The 21090-nt window shown below is 42.0% G+C and overlaps 1 protein-coding gene across 3 annotated transcripts in view; it reads right to left on the reverse strand.

Annotated features, from left to right (window-relative positions):
* Positions 1 to 21090, reverse strand: part of ZNF385D (zinc finger protein 385D) — a 985284-nt gene that overhangs the window by 91406 nt on the left and 872788 nt on the right. For all 3 annotated transcript variants that reach the window (XM_025271759.3, XM_025271841.3, XM_006075479.4), the window contains one exon: positions 11711 to 11873. In XM_025271759.3, coding sequence (XP_025127544.2) covers positions 11711 to 11873 — 163 coding nt within the window. The remainder of the gene's footprint in view (positions 1 to 11710; positions 11874 to 21090) is intronic.

Genomic DNA, 21090 nt, shown 5'->3' on the forward strand with positions numbered 1-21090 from the left:
TTGCATTTATGGACCCTGAATCAATTCTTTCTTAAGTGACTGGATTTTCAATTACCAAAATTACTGCACTAAATATCGCCTTAGTTGACTGAAATAATTAAAGAACTTTTCCAAAGTGAAAATTTCTAGAATACATATCCTTGGACTGCAAAGAGTCCCTTGGACTGCAAGGAGATCCAACAAGACAATCCTAAAGGAAATCAATCCTGAATATTCATTGGAAGGACTGATGCTGAAGCTGAAACTCCAATACTTTAGCCACCTGATGCCAAGAACTGACTCATTTGAAAAGACCCTGATGGTGGGAAAGATTGAAGGCAGGAAGAGAAGGCGACAACAGAGGATGAGATGGTTGGATGGCATCACCAGCTCGATGGACGTGAGTGTCAGCAAGCTCCGGGAGTTGGTGATGGACAGGGAGGCCTGGCGTGCTGCAGTCCATGGGGTCACACAGAGTCGGACACGACTGAGTGACTGAACTGAACTGAACTGAACTGAATACATATCCTACCAGACTCCAATCCCTTCCACTGAAGGCAGACTTCTGATATCTTTGATAGTTTTGTATATTCATTTAGAAAAATTCACATTTGACTGCCCCAAAACCCTAGACCTTTTTTTTTTTTTTGCCTTTTGTATTAAAGGTCTGAGTTTTGATCTTGCAGAAAATCCTGTGTTGTCTAGCATTACAAAATCAATAAACACAGAACATCCAATGTTGAGATGGTTTCACATGCAGCTTCTGAATGAACTAATGTAAAGTTTACATAGAGGAATCAAAGATGCTTCTTTTCAATATACATGAAGCTTTTTCTATATGACAAAGTAATAAAAATTACAGCATGGTTTCATTAAAAAATGGAGAATAACCAAGAGCTTTGGCCCTTAACTTCATCATCTCTTAGAAGCCTCCACTTCTAAGAGCATCTTGACCTTCACGCTGGAGTTTGGCCAGACTCCAAATGGTATAATCTGGGGGTGACTGACTCGAGCAGTCACGTAAGTGTAAACTACTGCCAAAGCTGTCTACAGACTGAGTCACAACTGAAGCAACGCGAACACTGGGCGCTGGCTGCAGGGCCCAGACTCCACCCTACGCAGTTAAACACGCCCCCTGCCCTCAAATTTAACCTGATACCAGGGACACAACTTAGTTAGTGCAGCGTCAATCTAACTCAATAGAGCTTTTAAAAATGTTCTTAATTCTCATGAGAAACTGAAGTAGCAGGGAAATTTAGGGATGACTCTGAATGCAATTATGATAATTAAAATAGCAACTTAATTTCGTGCTGTCTCTGAGAAATGTTCAACTCAAGGGTTGTGCATTCAAATTCTGAGCTACACTGGCTAATATCTTTGATTTGCATTATAAAGTACAAGTAATAGAGTTCAATTAGTAAAATGTACTGACTCTAGGCATGGAAAGGGTTACTAGACATTTTGGGAGTGTGTTAGCTTTGACTGTTAAAAGAATTCCTAGGATGATGCTGCTGAAATGAAAAGGAGTGCCTCGCTGCTTATGGACAGTTTTATTTTTAATCACATATGTACATGTATATTTGGCTGCCCCGTGTCTTAGTTGCAGCATGTGGGATCCAGTTCCCTGACCGGGGTCAAACCCAGGCCTCCGGCACTGGGGGCACAGAGTCTTAAGTCACTGGACCACCATGGAAGGCCCTGTTTATTGACAGTTTTAATGTAAAACTCTCAGTGGCTGAATAAAGACATATGGGATATAGGCGTATGGTCCACCAAGCAGGTAACATTTTGGTGGGATTGACAAGTAGGAAGATCCAGTTTCCGTAGGTGCTGGGACAGGGCTGACACAGAAGCCCGGATCTTCTGCCCAGGTTTGTGTCTGTCCATGCACGTATGATCAGCGTGTAACACGGGCGTCCTCTGTGCATGGTGACATGTGGGGAGGAGTGAAGTACAAGGAGCACCTCTACAAGCCCCAGAATGTGGAGGCCTTGCCTGGGGTCCTCAAATGATTTTGTTGGGCTAGAGTTCAGGAGAAGTGAGAAGGACTTAGAGCAACAGGAGGCAAGGGACAGATCATAAAATTTCCTGATGTACGACCTCCCTGGTGTTCCAGTGGTTAAGAATACACCTTGCAATGTAGAGGATGAAGGTTTGATTCCTGGTCCCGGAACTAAGATTCCACAAGCTGCAAAGCAACGAAGCCTGCAACTAGAGACTGATGTGCCACAGCTAACACACAGCACAGTCTAAAAAGAAAAAAGATCTGATGCTGTGTTTCGGTTCATTCATTCAGTCGTGTCTGACTCTTTGCAACCCCATGAATCGGAGCACGCCAGGCCTCCCTGTCCATCACCAACTCCTGGAGTTCACTCAGACTCACGTCCATCAACTCATTGATGCCATCCAGCCATCTCATCCTCTGTCGTCCCCTTTTCCTCCTGCCCCCAATCCCTCCCAGAATCAGAGTCTTTTCCAATGAGTCAACTCTTCGCATGAGGTGGCCAAAGTACTGGAGTTTCAGCTTTAGCATCATTCCTTCCAAAGAAATCCCAGGGCTGATCTCCTTCAGAATGGACTGGTTGGATCTCCTTGCAGTTCAAGGGACTCTCAAGAGTCTTCTCCAACACCACAGTTCAAAAGTATCAATTCTTCGGTGCTCAGCCTTTTTCACAGTCCAACTCTCGCATCCATACATGGCCAATGGAAAAACCATAGCCTTGACTAGATGGACCTTTGTTGGCAAAGTAATGTCTCTGCTTTTGAATATGCAGAGGTTATCTAGGTTGGTCATAACTTTCCTTCCAAGGAGTAAGTGTCTGTGTTTAAGAGTTTGGAATTCATAGAACATAAATGCAAGTATAATTTGTAATTTAAATATCTGTTTCAGTTTGTGTTTTACTAAGAATTCAATAGAAGCTTTATGTCTCTTGCCTGTAAGAAAGCTGCTGTGAACATGTTTTGTTTCACATTTGTTTCATGTCCCTTGCTAGTAGATATCCAACCCTTCACTTTCCCACTTTGGAGACAAAGTTCTGTGATGGTTCACGTGATTTTCACATGTGCTCATTTCACGTTCTGTCATGTTTGATCACTGTTGAACTTTTCTGTTATAGTTAAGAGTCTACATTAAGAATCATTATTTTGCCATTGAAATATTTTATCATTATATAAGCTCTGTGTGATGTGAGGTATGCTTAGTCACTTAGTCATGTCCTACTCCTTGGTGACCCCATGGACTGTAGCCTGCCAAGCTCCTCTGTCCTTTGAATCTTCCAAGCAAGAATACTGGAGTGGGTAGCCAATTCCTCCTCCAGGGGATCTTCCTGACCCAGAGATAGTACCCACTTCTGCATCTCCTGCATTGGCAGGTGGATTCTTTACCACTGCACCCCCTGGAAAGTCCTTATGAAAGCTTATGTCCACTCAATTCCTAATAAAAACATAAAAATAGGGGGGAAAAAATCCCTCCATTAATTTAAAAACCACACACATGTGCACATGTAGACACAGATGTTTCCAGAAGTCTGACAGCTGTAGATAAAGCCACTGGGAGTTTTAATTTAGTTTGTAAAATTCATCCAGATGTCTGGTATTTCATAGGTGCTGTTAAAAGATAGGTGTTCAGCTTTCTATTTGTTTTATAGTTTTGCTATTTCTCCTAAAGAAAGACAGTCACATGCAGTGTGGAAAGACACACACACTCACACACAAGAAGTCAGGCACCCTGTTTCTTTGAAACATAACATAAATTATGTCTATCTTGTCAATTTAGTCTTAATCCCCCCCATCAGGCACTCATACCCCAGCCCCTGACCACAGACAGACGGCAGGTCCTTCAGAGAATCAGGTACACACAGCTCCACTCACTCATTATGTTTGGGAAGACAACATGTTCCTGTCCAGATGAGGAATTTTTTCTGAAATACTCTGATTCCAGGAGTGGGTTTCTGTAATGCATCTGGGTCAAAGCTTTTATCAGCAAAATACCATTCATCGTGATTTCCTCAGGCACACAAGGGACAGACTAGAATATTATTTGTGATTTCCATGCCACCTTTAATGTAGAATCTGTCATCACTGGTTCACACACGAGGATCCCAGGACCACAATATTCAAATAAGCATCAGGAGTGTGTGTGTGTGTGTGTGTGTGTGTGTGTGTTTCCTTTCTGAATTCCCCTTCTCTGTTTTAATCTCGCTAGAAATCTGCTCCTAGTACACTCTGCTGGTACTTATCACGCATCTTGATCAGGGAACACTCGATAAAGTCTCTTTCTTTGACCAATCTGAAGCATGTCATGAGCCAGGGCTAAGAAAAGAAAAAACACGTAAGGCATCAGTGTTCTCACGATGGTACTTCAACTCCTCGCCAAGATGCTTGCAAAGGGGTCCTTTAGCGTAGCGGCGATGGTCCCAGGGCGTCTTTGTTTGGGAGAATGGGCCAGAAAAGAAAGAGCCCGGGAGCTAGCACACTGTCCACTCCGCCAAGAGGGCCGTGTGTACACCACTCCACTAGAGCTAAGTGCCGAGAGGAATGTGTCCGCTTACAAATGACTGCGTATTGCCTCTGAAAGGTCAACAGAGCTATGGGTTCGTAAGCCACAGAAGCTTGTGTCTCTCTTCTGAAGGAAAATATGCAATGCTAATAATGAAGGCCTGGTGCAGTGGGGTGTTTCAGGAACATGTAATAAAGACAGAATCTTGCATATTGGCAAATATGTGTATAACACATTTACATAATAAAATACCATCTAATATATTCCATACTGTACTGTATGTACAAAGGTATAACACAGTTTCTCAAGTGCATGGCTTTCTGACGTCAAGCCCAGCCTGTATTCTGTTATAACTTTCAACATTTGGGACCTTTGTCTGAAGCCTTTGTCAAGAAAGGCAAACTCTTCCCGTCGTCCTTATGAAAACAGAAACAAAGCTGAGTCCCACTCGTCCTCGCTGAAAACTGTCTCTTTTCTAAATGACACCAGACTGGCTTTTCCTTACAGACTACTCAGCTACCACTTTTATTTCCAGGTCACCATTCTCATGATTTGAGTGAGTGAGTGAAGTCGCTCAGTCATGTCCAGCTCTTTGTGACCCCATGGACTGTAGCCTACCAGGCTCCTCCATCCATGGGATTCTCCAGGCAAGAGTACTGGAATGGGGTGCCATTTCCTTCTTGTGATTTAGATTCAACCTAAATGGAAAGGCAAAACCAGCATGTGCCTAACTCTGTCTGCCACTAGGCCTGATGTAAACAGCAGGCTTGAGAGGGTCATGCTCAGAGGAGACACTCCAGACTATGTGACCTAATAAAATTGACTGACATTCCCATACAGGTTTTGTTTCCTAATGTATTTATTTACAGTCATTGGCTAGCATTTTACATCAAACATCTTCTTTATCATTAGAAAAGTATTCAACATTCTAAGTGTAAGTAATTTGAATTCCAATAAATACCTGGAATCAATTACTAGTTCAGAGTAAATAAACACTCCTTTGCATTCACAGACATTTTCAATAATAGATTCAAAAGTATTTCACTCTTGGGACCTTTGAGTCAGGTGAGTAAAACATCCTGGATGATAATTTTGGATTTCCTAAAAGACAGACCAGAGGAAATTGATACAAAGAAGATTGAATTGTAAGAGTGAAAAGGGCAAATTTAACTTGTAACAAAGTAGCTTTACCCAATGAAAATATTTGCAATTTTCTGAAACTTGAAAGAATTATGTGATAGAACCAGGGAGAGAGGTTCTCAGATTGTACCAAGTAGATGTGCTAAGTGCTGTATGCTGGGCTCAGTCACTTCAGTCGTATGCGATTCTACAACCCCATGGACTGTAGCCCGCCAGGCTCCTCGGTCCATGGGATTCTCCGGGCAAGAATACTGGAGGGGGTTGCCATGCCCTCCTCCAGGGGATCTTCCAAACCCAGGGATTGAACTCATGTCTCCTGTACCTCCTGCATTGGCAGGTGGGTTCTTTTATCACTGAGCCACTTGGAAAGCCAAGATGGCTAACATAAATCTAAAATCTCAACCAACTAATTAACTCCTGATTGATAGTCACTGAAGGGACAGTAGAAATGTCAAATCTTCTTTACTTGTGTAACTGAAGAATCTCAAAAGGAAAAAAAAAACAGGAAGCAAACTTTAGGGGTGAGACTTGACCATTATGAAAACCTGCAACTCCGAAATTCTCTGAGCACTATCTTATAATTCCTTGGATGAATGAGAATCATTGTTCTTTCATGGAATCAGATATTCACTAATAACGTCCAAAGATTTGCTTTAATTCAAGAACAAAAGAGGAAAACTGATTGCTTCAAGTTTTCAAGCTATCTGTTATATAAAAGTGCTCTGCAAAGAAGAAAGTATAAGTAAAAGGACTGGGCAAGTGTGTCTTCTAAATGCGCATGTCGTCTGACAACAGAAAGAGGCAAGAAATGGAAATTACATTTGAGCAAGAATAGGATAGGGGAGCCAGGGAGGTATGGATTCTTATGGGACTTCACAGGCAGTAAGAAGAAGAGAAAAGTGACCCACTTTTCAGGGAGAAATTTAGAAGCACAGTATTAGATACAAAGGCTCAGGGGGATCGGTCTCTAGAGAAGAATATTGCAGGGAAATAACCGAAAAAATGTTTGAAAAGGTAGGTTGCGGTCAAACCACGGGGGACCATGAGGTCCAGCATACAGGCTCCCTGAAGGTTTCTGAGTGGGTGAGTGCTCGGACTTACGCTGGCTCCTGTAAATGGGTGCGGGGTGAAGGGTGTGGCTGTCAGGGCCCCGGATGGAGGCCGTTGGATTTTCACGGAGACTAAGGCAACTGTAGGGGCTTCCCTGGTGGCTCAGATAGTAAAGAAGCAGCCTGCCAATGTGGGAGACCCAGGTTCAATCCCTGGGTTGAGAAGATTCCACGGAGAAGGCAATGGCCACCCACTCCAGTATTCTTGCCTGGAGAATCCCATGGACAGAGGAGTCTGGTGGGCTGCAGTCCGTGGGGAGAGTCGGACACGACTGAGTGATTAACACTTTGACTTGAAGGCAAGTGTAAGAGTAAAAACAGAGATCCATGAGGCCAGGACATGGGGAGAAATCACGCTTGCAAGGGTGAAAGATGCTTCCTCGGAACGTGAGGGGAGTGCGTTCCGGCCACTAAGAAGACACACAAACTGAGGCAGGAGGCAGAGGCTACAGCAGCCGGAAGGTTTCAGATCTACAGGCTGCAGGGCTAGGAAAGACAGCAGGGAGAGAAAGTTGGAGGGGATGGTCAGTTAGGCTTTTTTTTTTTTTTTTGAACCTGCAAAACAGAAGTGCTGCCAACCCACCCAAGTGAGTGACCCATAAGCCACAGAGGTGAGGTCAGGTCTTAGGAGGACAAAGCTGAGATGTGGCCGCTGAGACTCAAGCACGGGGCAGTGGGAGCCACGGTGGGAAGTGATGCTTTATTGCTCACTATTAGCTGCCTCCCTTCCCAGAGGAGCATATCCCTCTCCACCCTTTACAACCAGGCTTGACCATGCAGCTCACCAGGGAAAGTGAGAGATGAGTTATGTGTCACTCCCATTAAAAAACTGTAAAAGTCTACTGATTCACACCCTTCTCTTCCCCTCTTCCAAAGAACTGGTGATGTCCACGTAGTGACCGCTTCATCAGCCTGGCCCCAGAGTTAAATTAACATGGGAAAGACAGCAGGGCTGCTACATGGGGTGTGAGGGCTCATTAGCAGCTGTAAAATCCGTGGCTTTTTACTGCAGTGCCACCTAGCCTAACTAACGGACAGATCATGGGGACGAATAAAAGTCTCCAGGAAGGGAAAGTAAACAAAGACCAGAGGGTGACTTCCGACCAACGAGACTTAATCCAACAATTGTGAACTGTCATTTCACAGAAAGAGCCAACGGAGTTACATTTCCCAAGTTACTTTAAGCATAATTTCTTAATATCATGATTACTTTTTCTGTATTAAGAATTTGCATGAACATAAGGGCAAGGATAAATTAGGAGTTTTGGATTAACAGATACACACTACTGTATATAAAACAGACAAATAGCAAGGTCCTACTGTATAGCACAGGGAACTATACTCAATATCTTACAATTATCTATAAAGGAAAAAATCTGAAAGAAAATATATTTGTACATATGTACATATATATACACACACCTGTACATTTGAAACTAACACAACATTGTAAAATCAATTATACTTCAATTTAAAAATAAATAAATAATTAAAAATCCTAAAACAGTTATTAGATCAGACAGTTATTCTGGTCAACTTTGGAAATATTTGCTCCTTGAAATATTCTATAATGAACAGTAATCACCCTCCTATACCAACAAATCTGAGTGTTCCAAATATTTTTAAAATTTTTATTTTTGCCTGTAAATTTTTCTGTGTTAAATCCACCAATCTAGCACTCCTCATTAGATTGAAAGAGCTGAAATCAAGCATTGCTGTCAAGGAGTGTGCTCTTGCTTAGCAGCAGGGGAAGAAGGCTTTCTGGGAGCAGTTGGAGGCTGATCACTGAATGGCATCTACTGCTCACCAATGCAGCCTGCAGACTGAAGGGATGGAAGAGAATTCCAAGATCAGGAAGTCCAGGGACTAAGAGTTTAGCCAGTGGATCATGTCAGATATTTGTTAGCCTAAGACAGCAATTAAAAGCCATAATACATGATATAGGAATTTCAAAGGAATTTTTGTCTAATTTTTTTTTAATAAGTAGATTTGGAATGAGAATATTTTTTCATGAGTATTCTATTTCTTGTATTTTAGAGAAGCCAAAGCAATTTTTAAATTCAAGTCCACACCACTTCTTGCTGTTTTTTTTTTTTTTTTACTATTGTTGCCCAGCCTTCTCTTATCTATCAAATCACTGTATACACAAGCATTTTTTAAAGGCAATTGGATATATATATATATATAAATTTGGCAAAGTTGTGTGACTTATGCATGCATAAAATGTATAGAAAGGCTAAATCACTTTCACTAATTTTGCCAAATTTATATTTTTATATATATATATATATATATATATATATATATATAAACCAATTGCCTTTAAAAAATGCAGTGGTGAGGAGACACCATTCAGTGATCAGCCTCCAGCTGCTCACAACTTTGTACATTAAGCAAGTTACAATTTGTTATTATTAAAACATACAGGGTCCCTGATTTCAGACTCTTCTCTCTCCTTCTGTCTCCAAGAAGAGATTAAATAAATAATTAAATACTTATTTAATTATTCTAAGAAACTAGCTCAGAGACCCATTGTGTTTTCAGAGTTGTATTCCTTTCTAATCATTATGAGGACATGGACAGTAATAAAAGGACAGCTAAGAGCTTTAAGAAAACTCCAGTTTGCCAGCACAGGAGCCTCGGATTCATATTGCAATAAAATGGGATGAGAGTCCATAATATTCCAAGAGCTTTCTGGACTACTTTTCATAGCTAGTTTTGCAGAAACCCCAGGGAAGGATAGACTTTGGCCTAAGATATCCAGTGAGTGTGCTGGGATTATCAGTGTTTCAACCTATACGATCTGTCTCTTTGCAAGTAGAGGCCCCCATGGGTCAGAAAGGCAGAGACCTTCCAGACATCCATCTCCTCCTTCTTTTGGCTTTAAGATAACTTTGCAGACTTTATTCTCCCTCTGGCTTCTAACATTTTCTCCAGCTCCAGCTAGAAAGGGCCCTTCACCACTTCAGCACACTCCAACCACGAGGTGAAGCTGGGGTTTCCACTGGGAATCTGCCTATTTTATGTCGGCTCTTTCCCACTACCCAACCCCAACTAGTTTCCACTCATCCTCTTAGAAGACAGAGCCCTGATGGCTGTGATCCTTTCCATTCTAGTCCCTAAGGTGAGGGACGGAGGTATGCACTCACAACTCATTTAAATAATAAAAATGAACTCACAAGGGAGCCTTTCTTAAGCCAAATGAGCAGCTCTACTCAGCATGTACATATATATATATATGTACATATATATACATGTGTATACATATATGTATGTATATATATTACATGGTGCTCATTCTCAGTATAGAGGGATTTCTTTGCATTTTAAAGAGACATCAAAGTAACCCAAACAGCCATTACTGATAAAAATGTCTAGGAATAGAAAAGTTTGAGAGCAAGCAAAAATTTACATCAAATTCTGGACATCAAACTCATCTTTTTACATCAAATTTACATCTTTATTATTCCTACCTACCATCATTTTGCAGAAGAAATGTAGATCTTTGTGGCAAGCATGGCTTTAGGGAATCCCAGTTTCTGCCCCAATATCTGGGAGAAAAATGACACTCACTTGCTTCATGACTTCTCCTACAGTCCCCAAAATAAGGCAGTGAATTTTCAATTAACAGAGAAAAGGGTAATGTTTTCCATACAAGGTCTTACATCTGAACTAATGTGATGGTATGATTCAGCTCTTACTCAGACCTTCAAAGAAATGAACATGACAATTTTTTTTTCCTTTTATATGTTGGGACACAAAATTGGATGAATCAGAGAATTAAAAGGGTGAGAGAAAATTCAGCCAACAGTTTTCTCAGCACCCACAGCCCATCAGACCGGTGCCAGGGTACAAAGGCGACAAGATGTCCCAGCTTCAGAGGAGACACGGGGACCCCACAGAGGAGGCAGACTGCGTCCACAGTGATGCTCGTGTAGAGTATATGAAATGCACCTGGGGACTCGGGGGAATACCATCAGCCCTTACAGACTCACACAGGAGCAAGCATCTCTCCAGACCCTCTGAGGAAGCTGTGCCCATCTCACGGGCGTACCTCGTGTAATAAAGTTGCTTTAATCTGTTGTGTTCATTCGCTGTTGGTTTTATATTTTCATCAGCCAAGGCCAGCAGATCTCTTCCAGGTAAGACATTGCCATTGACGACAACATCAATGCTTCCTGCTATCTGCGGGGACTGGGAAGCCACTGATACGTAGCAGCCCTTGTGTTCTTAGAAAGTGATTTATTCCAGGTGCATCCGTGGATCACACTGCTTTCCTTTTATGTAAGTTCTGAGGACCAGTGGTCTTATATTCTACAATGCCAGCTTACGGAACTGCCCCACCCCCGCCCTGGCTTCCCTTGTTATGAATAAAGTGTTTGAGGAGCTATGTCAAGGGACCCTTCAGAGGCCATTATTTCACTGTGAGGACTGTTAAAAAGAATAATTGGCATCAATAACACTTACCTGTATATGCAGAGGGAAGGTTACCCAGCCATAACAAGCCCAGATTCACACAGCCACTACTTAAAAGAATGCAATATTTGGGATTTATGAGGATAAGCCCGGTCAGTAGTAATGCCCTTACGGGGGCCTTTGCAATTCTTTTGGCATAGTCTGCTGTGTACTCACAGGGAAATAAAATCTGCCACGCAGTTCTGGGCAAAGGTGCTGCATACAAGATGCAGATGAGACACACTGAGAGGGGCCCTTCTCCTAAAGGGCTGTGGCTTCAAACGCCCTTTTGACTCCTGTGTTCCTCAAAAGCAGCCATTGGACTGTTTCCAGTACAGAATCTGCAATATTACTAGTGATCATCCATCTCTCAAGGGTATTGGGAAAATGTGGGGGGCGGGCAGTACCATTACACAGAGAGATGGGTCAGGCGTGAACCAGGGTGGCAGGAACATCAGTAGCAGACCAGGGAAGGAGCCCCCACACGACAGGGATGAGGAGGACAAGACAACAAAGAGCGTGGCATAACCTGTTTTGTCAGAGCTGGAATTGGTGGTATTGGTAGTGATGGAGGTGAAGGTAGTCTTTGCGCTGTCCTTGGCAGTGACAGATTTCTGCTTAGTTTTCATGGCTTCCAGTGCTTTGAGCTTCTTGGCATGTTTCGTGCCTTTGTAGTGGGCCGCAGCCTGGCTCTACAAAGGAGAACAAAATGAACCATGCAATCAGGCTCATTTCTAAACTGGCATTCTCTGTATTACTGCAAATACAGACTCCCTTTCAATAATAGGTACCATTCAAGCTAACCCTGGCCGTGGCCAAGCAGTGGGGTTCTGTTGAGAATGATGCTACGAAGCAATGGGAAACAAGTTCTAAAACCTCTAGATGGAAGGGAGAAATATTCTATTGCCTCTCTTCAGAGAAATGGAGCTGCACACTAACATAGCAACAACACTGTCTTTGTGGAGTGGGGGAAAGAAATGAGAATTCGTATTGCATTTTTTCTGTCACCAAAGATGCTGGGCTCCCAGGATTAACAAGGGCCCTGGAAAAGAGCAGCTCTCACCTTCTTGGCTCAGGAAATGTGCTTTCTCCTTCTACAGTGGGTCTTATTGACACAGGACCCAACAGGTGTCTACCAGGAAGAATTCACCAATAACAACGTAAGTAGGCACCCCAGAGATCAAGACTTAAGTATGAGAGTTCAAAAGTGAGTGCCCCACAAAGTCCAAATGGAGCCACGGAAGCCGGGCAGTTTTACCCTCTTTCCTTTTCCTTGCTTCTCACAGAGGGTAGTCTGAGAAGTCCAAGGCAGGGGCATTCTTGCAACACGTGGGTCTTTTGTGCCCTGGTCCTTTGCCAGGGAGATCCACTGTGTTTTGACTACTTCATGGGACCAATGCAATTCTTTTGTTTGTGCTTTCTGAGATTCTTATAAATATAAATCTGCATTTTCCCACATTTATATTTTCCTAACATTATTTTTTGGTACCAGAGAGACATTAGTTGAGTTAGAACATCATCTTTAAAATGTGTTTATTAATATTAATTTACTGGTGGACGGGGGCCTGTCATGGCTTCAGGTGAGGTGGAAGCAGGCAAGGAGATTTTGGATTGGAAGGTTTTCCAGTTTAAAAGCTTTAAAATTGCCACCTCACAAAGAAGAAATTGCAGTGGAGGACTAAGTATGCAGACACCACTTCCCGTGACTTATTCAATCTCCACGTTCCGTTTTGCCAGAAAATAACAGCCACACTGTCCTCTGTCACAGCAACTCTGGTAGGGAGGGTGTTGCGGTAGAATCTCTTTTTATAAATAGGGAAATATATAATCCACACCTTCATTTGCATCATTCTGACAAGTATCCTCAAGGCCTAGGTACCCTTATTGAAAGAACACTGGACAAGGAAACTGTATATTAGAAACAGTTTGAACAGAGAGGACACTCAGGCATCAGTTTTCCAACAACACACAACATCAAAGACAGAGTGTGGGTCAAAGTCTGCAGTTAAGGCTTGTCATCGTGCATTGAGGAACATGGATTGGATTGGTTTGAGCCTACATGGAGGACGCTATTCTGAAGGATGGAGTGGTGTCCCTTTTTTCTCCTGCCTCACTTATTTTAATAAATCAAATCCTTTGGATATATCTTTTGAGGGCATGATGCTATATTCAATTAAATCCACGACATGTACTCAGTCGTCTTCTCCAGACAGCTCAGGACGCACTTTCCCTTAGAGCAAAGTTCCTCTCCTTCTCCTGGTACAGAAGTGAACGCTGCATATGCAACACGTATGAAAATACAGGCGGGATGAGCAGTGCTAGCCCCGCGTGTACTTTCAAAATGTGCACTTAATGTGTACTTTAAGGTCCCTGGCAAACCTATACTTTCAGTGGTATTTCCAATCAGATAAGACTTTAATACGCCATAGGACCAAGTGATTGTCACTCTTTTGAATATTAAGAAAGTTACTCCAAAGGAATACTGCCAGTTAAGACTGTACTTACATCAATAAAACAAATACTGTCTGCACAGATACAGCTGGGCCCATGCTTTGACAAGTGAAATAGCTCAGGGCATTGTGGGTAAAAGGGGGTGATCAAATTACCGACTCTCGGTGGGTCCCAGTCAAGACCTGGTGTATTAAAAAGCAAAGCAAAACAAGACAAAAAGCATATGCACTCGTTAACTGAATTACAGTCCCAGAGCACTCTGATACTAATTATCTTAATTTTTTAAAATCTGCTATTAAATAAGCAACTGAGCCTTCCACAGATTAAAAAAATAAAGGTTGAGTGGTATGAAAGTCCAAAATGCTATGGAGAGACCATGGCGTGTAGAATCTAGGGAAATGGGATGCGGGGCGCAGGCTGACTGTGATGCTGCAGGGTATGTGTGTTGGGTGTGGGCGTGGGGCTACGAGCTGGAAACGCAGTGTAGACAGATGACCCTCCAGATATTTCAAGTGTTCTTTGTCATTGATCCTACGTTTGAAGAATTTATTGGACTGTGCTTGCATTAATTGCACTGGTATTGATTTTTATGTCTATGTACACTGCTTCACCATCCTGACTTTTTAGATGTTCTTTTACACTGTGGTTTATCGTAGGATACTGACTAGTCTCCTGTGCTATACAGTACGACTTTGCTGTTAATCCATCCCATATGCAGCAGTCTGCATCTGCTCACCTCACCCTCTCACCCCGTTCCTCCCCCGTCCCCACCCCCCTTCGCCATCTCCGGCTCGTTCTCTACAACTGTGATTCTGTTCCTGTTTCACAGATAGGTTCATTTGTGTCATATTTAGATTCCACATGTAAGGGATGCCACACAGTATCTGCCTTTCTCTTTCTGACTTACTTCGCTTAGTACGATCGTCTCTGTTGTTGTTTGGTCACTTAGTTGTGTCCAGCTCTTTGCCACCCCATGGACTGTAGCCCGCCAGGCTCCTCTGTCCATGGGATTCTCCAGGCAAGAATATGGAGTGGGTTGCCATTTCCTTCTCCAGGGGATCTTCCTGACCCAGGGACTGAACCCGTATCTCCTGCATTGTAAGTGGATTCTTTGCCACTGAGCCACAGGGGAAGCCCATGATAATATCTAGCTCAATCCAGGTTTCTGCAAGCCCCTTAACTCTTGGCTCGTCTTGATACAGATGTGTTGCTAAAGGTGTGTTCTTGTGTAAGGAAAGAGGGTCCATCCAGCTTTCCTTACCCCATTATCTCACTTCACTGAACTGGATAGATTTTTCAGCCACATCTAATTTTTCTATGATTGTAGACAAAACTTCAGCCTAGGAAGGAATCCTTCTGGGAGAAGTTTTTTAAAGGCAGTAGCAGGCCGGAGATGCCTCTTGGGTCTCATCTGCGTTTCCTTTGGGCAGAAAGGTGCTGGGCGTGTGCACTATGACTTTTTCCCTCCAAGGTTGTCTCCTGTTATTTATTAGCCAGTCTCTGAGCCAAGTCATCTCCAGAAACCTGGGAACCATCCAACGCAAGTGAACAATCATTTTTCACAGGAACGATTTCAAGATTAAGTAAGTCTACGACTTCATCACAGATGTCAGAACTCTGCATTTTGAAACTCAAAGATAATTAAGGGCCTAGAGTACCCAGAGAAGGGAACAGTAAGAGAAGAATTGGCTTCAACAATTTGGCTTCAAATTTGCCAACAAATTTGGCTTCAAAAAGTTGCTTTTAGATCATAAGTGGAATATTCAGGTATTGCGCAATAAAAATCTCTACTACGACCTTGAACTAGCACAAGACACCATGAAATCTGACAAGTGTCATCCCAGAGGCAAGTGCTGACATTAAAGATATGTACACACATTCCTGCAGAAAAGCGTGCCGCCACTTTAAATGTCATTCCCACATCCGTCATCAGCAGCCAGTCAGAATTCTCAATCTTCAAGTTTTGTCTTTAGCATTTCAAGAAGTCTTCCAGTTTAAATGCAACTGATGTTCCAGAGTAGATAAAAATAATCGCTTAATGGCTAACATTTGAAAGAGGTGCTTCAACATTTTGAAAGAAATACACACACACACATTTATTTTACAAGTTTTGTTATAAACCACTGTTTTTCTGTGAAACCCACTGCAAATTTAACGTATAGGTATTCTTTTGCTCCATTATCACCAAGGCCTTGTACAGTTTTACTCTACCTGTCTTTTGCATAAAGTGTCTTGACTTTTTTTTTTTAAAAGGAAGTTTACTATAAACAGACATATCTGATTATGTAACCAATTAATTTTCACAAATCTGTGATTTCAAAATGAACAAGATGGACTTTGCTAGTTTCTGACATCATTTAATTGTGTCACATTAAATTTTTACTAAGACAAAATGAACATAATCCTCTTAAAATGTAACGTCAGAAAAATAAGGAGTGGTTATCAAAGAAGTTACCATCCTCTAGGGAGACAAGAGATTTACTACTTGAAGACAGGAATTTTTTTTTTAATGTATTTATTTATTTTTGGCTGTGCGGGGCCTTCCTGGCTACAAAGGCTTTCTCTCTGGCTGTGGCAAGGGAGGGCTGCCCTTCGGCTGCCCAGGCTTCACCTTGCCATAGCCTCTCCTGCTGGAGAGCACGGGCTGAATGGTGCGTGGGCTCCACCAGTCGCGGCCCCAGGACTGAGCCGCTCTGTGGCACAGTGGGCGATCTTCCTGGATCAAGGATCAAACCTGTGTCTCCTGACTGGCAGGCAGATTCTGTACCACCGAGTCACCACGGAAGCCCTCTTTTCTCTTTTTTAAAGAAAATTATCTGATTTCAAAACTTTAGACTGTTTTGTAGATCAAAAATCATGAAATGATAAAATAATATAGTATCCTGAAAACTAAAACACCTACTTTAGATTTTTATTTTGAAAACTATTGACAAACTATTCCTGGGGAAAAAAAAAAAAGTTTAAAGTCTGTGGTTTTCTCCATACAGTTTTTCTTATGTTACATACACTCACTCATATCTAATATCCAGGGAAAGGGCACAGGATCAGCCATATGGCTTAAGATCAATATGCATTCTCACTGATCAGTGGCTTGTAAATATTTTAGAGATCACTTTTATATATACCAAGAGAAGGTTTTTAAGGTTTATAATGATTCTCTTTAGTTTATTATCAGCTCTCAGTTTCACTTCAGTTCAGTTCAGTTCAGTCACTCAGTCATGTCTGATTCATATAAAGCATTAGTTCTCAAAGTGTGGTCCCAAGACCGGTAGCAGCAGCAGCAGCAGCTGGGAGCTTGATAGAAATGCAGAGAATTGCACCCAATATTTACGTGTGCACCCATGGCTGATTCATGTCAATGTTTGGCAAAAACCACTACAATATTATAAAGTAATTAGCCTCCAATTAAAATAAATTTAAAAAAAGAAAAAAAATAAGAACCTATAATGGAATATAATCTGGAAAAAAAAAAAAAAAACAATGAATAACTGTGCTGCGCACTTTAACCAACACGATATCGTACATAAACTGTACTTCAGTTTTTAAAAAAGCAACAAGATGATATTCTGTAAGTTTGAAAAAAAAAGAAGGAATGCAAATTCTCAACTTTTATCTAAAACTCATTGAATCAGAAACTACGGATACGAGGCTCAGCAACCCATATTTTAAAAGCTGTCCACGTTTTCCTGAAGCATACTACAGTTTCGGAACCACTCACGTTCTGAAATATTAGTGCATTTTCTCCAGAGACAGCTCCATCCTGTATAAGTAGCTAACATCTAGATTTTTACAGATTAACATATAGTAATTTGAAGATTGAATCTTTACATATGTCTAACTGTGAGTAATGTGTGTTACTCAAGAAAAATAATCAGAAGTTTTCTTTCCTTAAAAACAAGCCATAAAGGCCACCATTACAAAATGTACAAACTATAAATGCTGGAGAAAGAGGAAGCCTCCTACATTGTTGGTGGTGATGTAAATTGGTACAACCACTGCGGAGAACACTGTGGACGCCCCCTAAAAACTAAAAATAAAACCACCTATGACCCAGCAATCCCACTCCTGGGCATATACTCCAAGAAAACCATCTTTAGAAAGGTCCACGCGCCCCAGTGCTGACTGCACCTCTGCTCACGGCAGCCAGGATGTGGAGACAACCTGAATGTGCACTGGCAGATGCACGCATAAGGAAGAAGACGCAGTGTATATAGAATATTGCTCAGCCATGAAAAGAACTAAATAATGAGATTTGCAACAACAGAGATGGACCTAGAGGTTGTCACACTGAGCGAGGGAAGTATGAAGCGAAGAAAGACAAACATGTGCATCACATATCTGGAATCTAAAAAAACGGGGGTACAAATGGACTTATTTACAAAAACTTAGAGTCACAGATACAGAAAACAAACTTCTGCTTCAGTTCAGTTCAGTCACTCAGTCATGTCTGACTCTCCACGACCCCATGAACTGCAGCACGCCAGCCCTCCCTGTCCATCACCAACTCCCGGAGTCGACCCAAACCCATGTCCATTGTGTCGGTGATGCCATCCAACCATCCCATCTTCTGTCGTCCCCTTCTCTTCCTGCCCCCAATCCCTCCTATCATAAGGGTCTTTTCAAATGAGTCAGCTCTCTGCATCAGGTAGCCAAAGTATTGGAGTATCAGCTTCAACATCAGTCCCTCCAATGAACACCCAGGACTGATCTCCCTTAGGATGGACTGCTTAGATCTCCTTGCAGTCCAAGGGACTCTAAAGAGTATTCTCCAACACCACAGTTCAAAAGCATCAATTTTTCTGCCCTTAACTTCTGGTTACTAGGGGATAAATGGGGGAGGGATAAATTGGGGGTTTGGGGCTGACATATACACACTGCTGCTACTGCTGCTGCTAAGTCGCTTCAGTTGTGTCTGACTCTGTGCGACCTCGTAGACGGCAGCCATCAGGCTTCCTCATCCCTGGGATTCTCCAGGCAAGAACACTGGAGTGGGTTGCCATTTCCTTCTCCAATGCGTGAAAGTGAAAAGTGAAAGTGAAGTCGCTCAGTCATGTCCGACTCTTCATGACCCCATGGACTGCAGCCCACCAGGCTCCTCCGTCCATGGGATTTTCCAGGCAAGAGTACTGGAGTGGGGTGCCAGTGCCTTCTCCAATACACACTACTATATATAAAATAAATTACCATAACCTGCTGTATAGCACAGGGAATTCGAATCAATACTCTATAATGACCTACAGGGGGGGAAAATCTAAAAAAAAGAGCGGGTATATGTATATGTTTAACTGACTCACTCTGCTGTACACCCAAAACCAACACAACATTCTAAATCAACTACACTCCAGTAATGTTTTTAAAAAAACAAGCCAAAGTTTACTTGTTTTTAAAAAAACAAGTAGAAAATAACTCAGATAACATACATAATTGGGGAACTTCTAATGAAGGGGGATGAATGCGAAATAGCAGATCAGCCCTGGAAATCATATAGCTCTCAAACTCCACACGAATGCTCTCCAAGTCTTTGTGGTTCTCTCTGTATATTTAACCTTTTCTCTCCAAGCTAATTCTTGTTGCAGCATGAACTCTGACCCCAATATTTGTGCCGGTGTTGGGTGTTTTGGTTTGATCCATTTTGTGGGGGCTGGAGGAATCACCAGCTTAATAATAATAATAAATAAAAAACAAAAGCAAAGCCCTGTGTCATAACTCTTAAAACTTCACTAAAAGAAGTATCTAATTGACTATTATATTTAGGCATTAACTGATTCAGTGTTAGCCATGAGTAAAATCTTTTCTTTATCTATGTAAGGCTCTTTTAACTGAAGGAAACTCCTAGCCAGTAGGCAAATAAAAGCACTCTAGTAAGCCAAAAGAGTGGCTTACTTACTTCACAGTTACTCCACTCAAATACTCAAATATTTAACAAAATATTTGAAGGAGAAATTTGAAGATAGAACAGCTCATTGTTACACATTTTCCTTTCTAATGTGAAGACATGTACTTTTCAAATTCTCTTACTCAATAGGGAAAATGATGTGAGATAGATATTTCTATTCCTTAATTACATATCCCATAAAGAGTATTTATTTTAATTTGTGATTGTGCAGTTAACACAGAGGTAGATGACTACAGTAGGAATAAAAATGAAAATTCACTTGCTTGAGTCTCAAAGTGAAAAACATGATTCAATTAAGAGTGTTCTTTCTGAGCTCAAATGATTGATGCCTTACTTTAAATGTGTTCCTGTCTTCTGTACTCTTCAATACAGAAATGAATAGTAACTGCCACAGAAACAGAAAAATAGAAAAAGAAGATAATACCACTAGGGTAAAGTCATTTTTATACACTACCACTTGTCACTGAAAAAAAAAAATTCTAAATAAACATGGAGAAAGAGAGACATATAAAAATTTCTCGGATACATTAGGTAAATCTAACTTTTACTTGGATTTCCCAGGTGGCAGTAGCGGTAAAGAACTGCCAATGCAGGAGATGTAAGAGATCCAGGTTCAATCCCTGGGTCAGGAAGATTCCCTGGAGGAGGAAATGGCAACCCACTGCAGTATTCCTGCCTGGATAACCCCATGGACAGAGGAGCCTGGCGGGCTACAGTCCATGGGGTCACAGAGAGCTGGACACGACTGAGTGACTGAGCACGCAAAACTTTCATCTTACCCTGTCAGTGTGTGGTTGTGAAGAAATAATCTAGATGGACTAACTTACCTTTTTCATAGCTCCTCAACTCATCTAGAAACTTGAGGATTTTTAAATAGCAAGTACTTAATGTTTTCAAGTATCTAATGTGGATGATAAGATAGCACTTATTTGAGCAAAAGAGTCTAATTTGAGAGATTTTCCCCCGCTTCTGTCATGAAATTGCTGTTTTTATTTATCGGGAATACAGACAGCTGCCTCCCTGACCTCCAATGGCAGGGGCTCAGAGGTGGGATCTTGATTAAGGGAAACTGGCTGACGGTGGGTTCTGGAAGCTGGTCCTCATGATCTGACACCTGACCTGGGTTCGTGGCCTTCTCCAATCACTAGAAATTGATAAGAGGCCAGAGAAGAAACTGAGGCAGGGCTTTATTAATGCATGCGTTCTCAGTCGTGTCTGACTCTACAAGCCCGTGGACTCTAGTCCTCCAGGCTCCTCTGTCCATGGAATTTTCTAGGCAAGAATACTAGAGTGGGTTGCCATGTCCTACTCCAGGGGATCTTCCCGACCCAGGGACCGGACCTGCATCTTGTGTCTCCTTCATTGGCAGGCAAGACTCGTGTCTGACTCCCTGTGACCCCATGGACTGCAGCATGTCAGGCTTATCTATCCTTCACTATTTCCTGGGGTTTGCTCAAACTCATGTCCATTGAGTCAGTGATGCCATCCAACCATCTTATCCTCTGTCGTCCCCTTCTCCCATCTTCAATCTTTCCCAGCATCAGGGTCTTTTCCAATGAGTC

The sequence above is a fragment of the Bubalus bubalis genome, chromosome 1 (genome assembly GCF_019923935.1).
Source record: "Bubalus bubalis isolate 160015118507 breed Murrah chromosome 1, NDDB_SH_1, whole genome shotgun sequence".
NCBI lineage: Eukaryota > Metazoa > Chordata > Mammalia > Artiodactyla > Bovidae > Bubalus > Bubalus bubalis.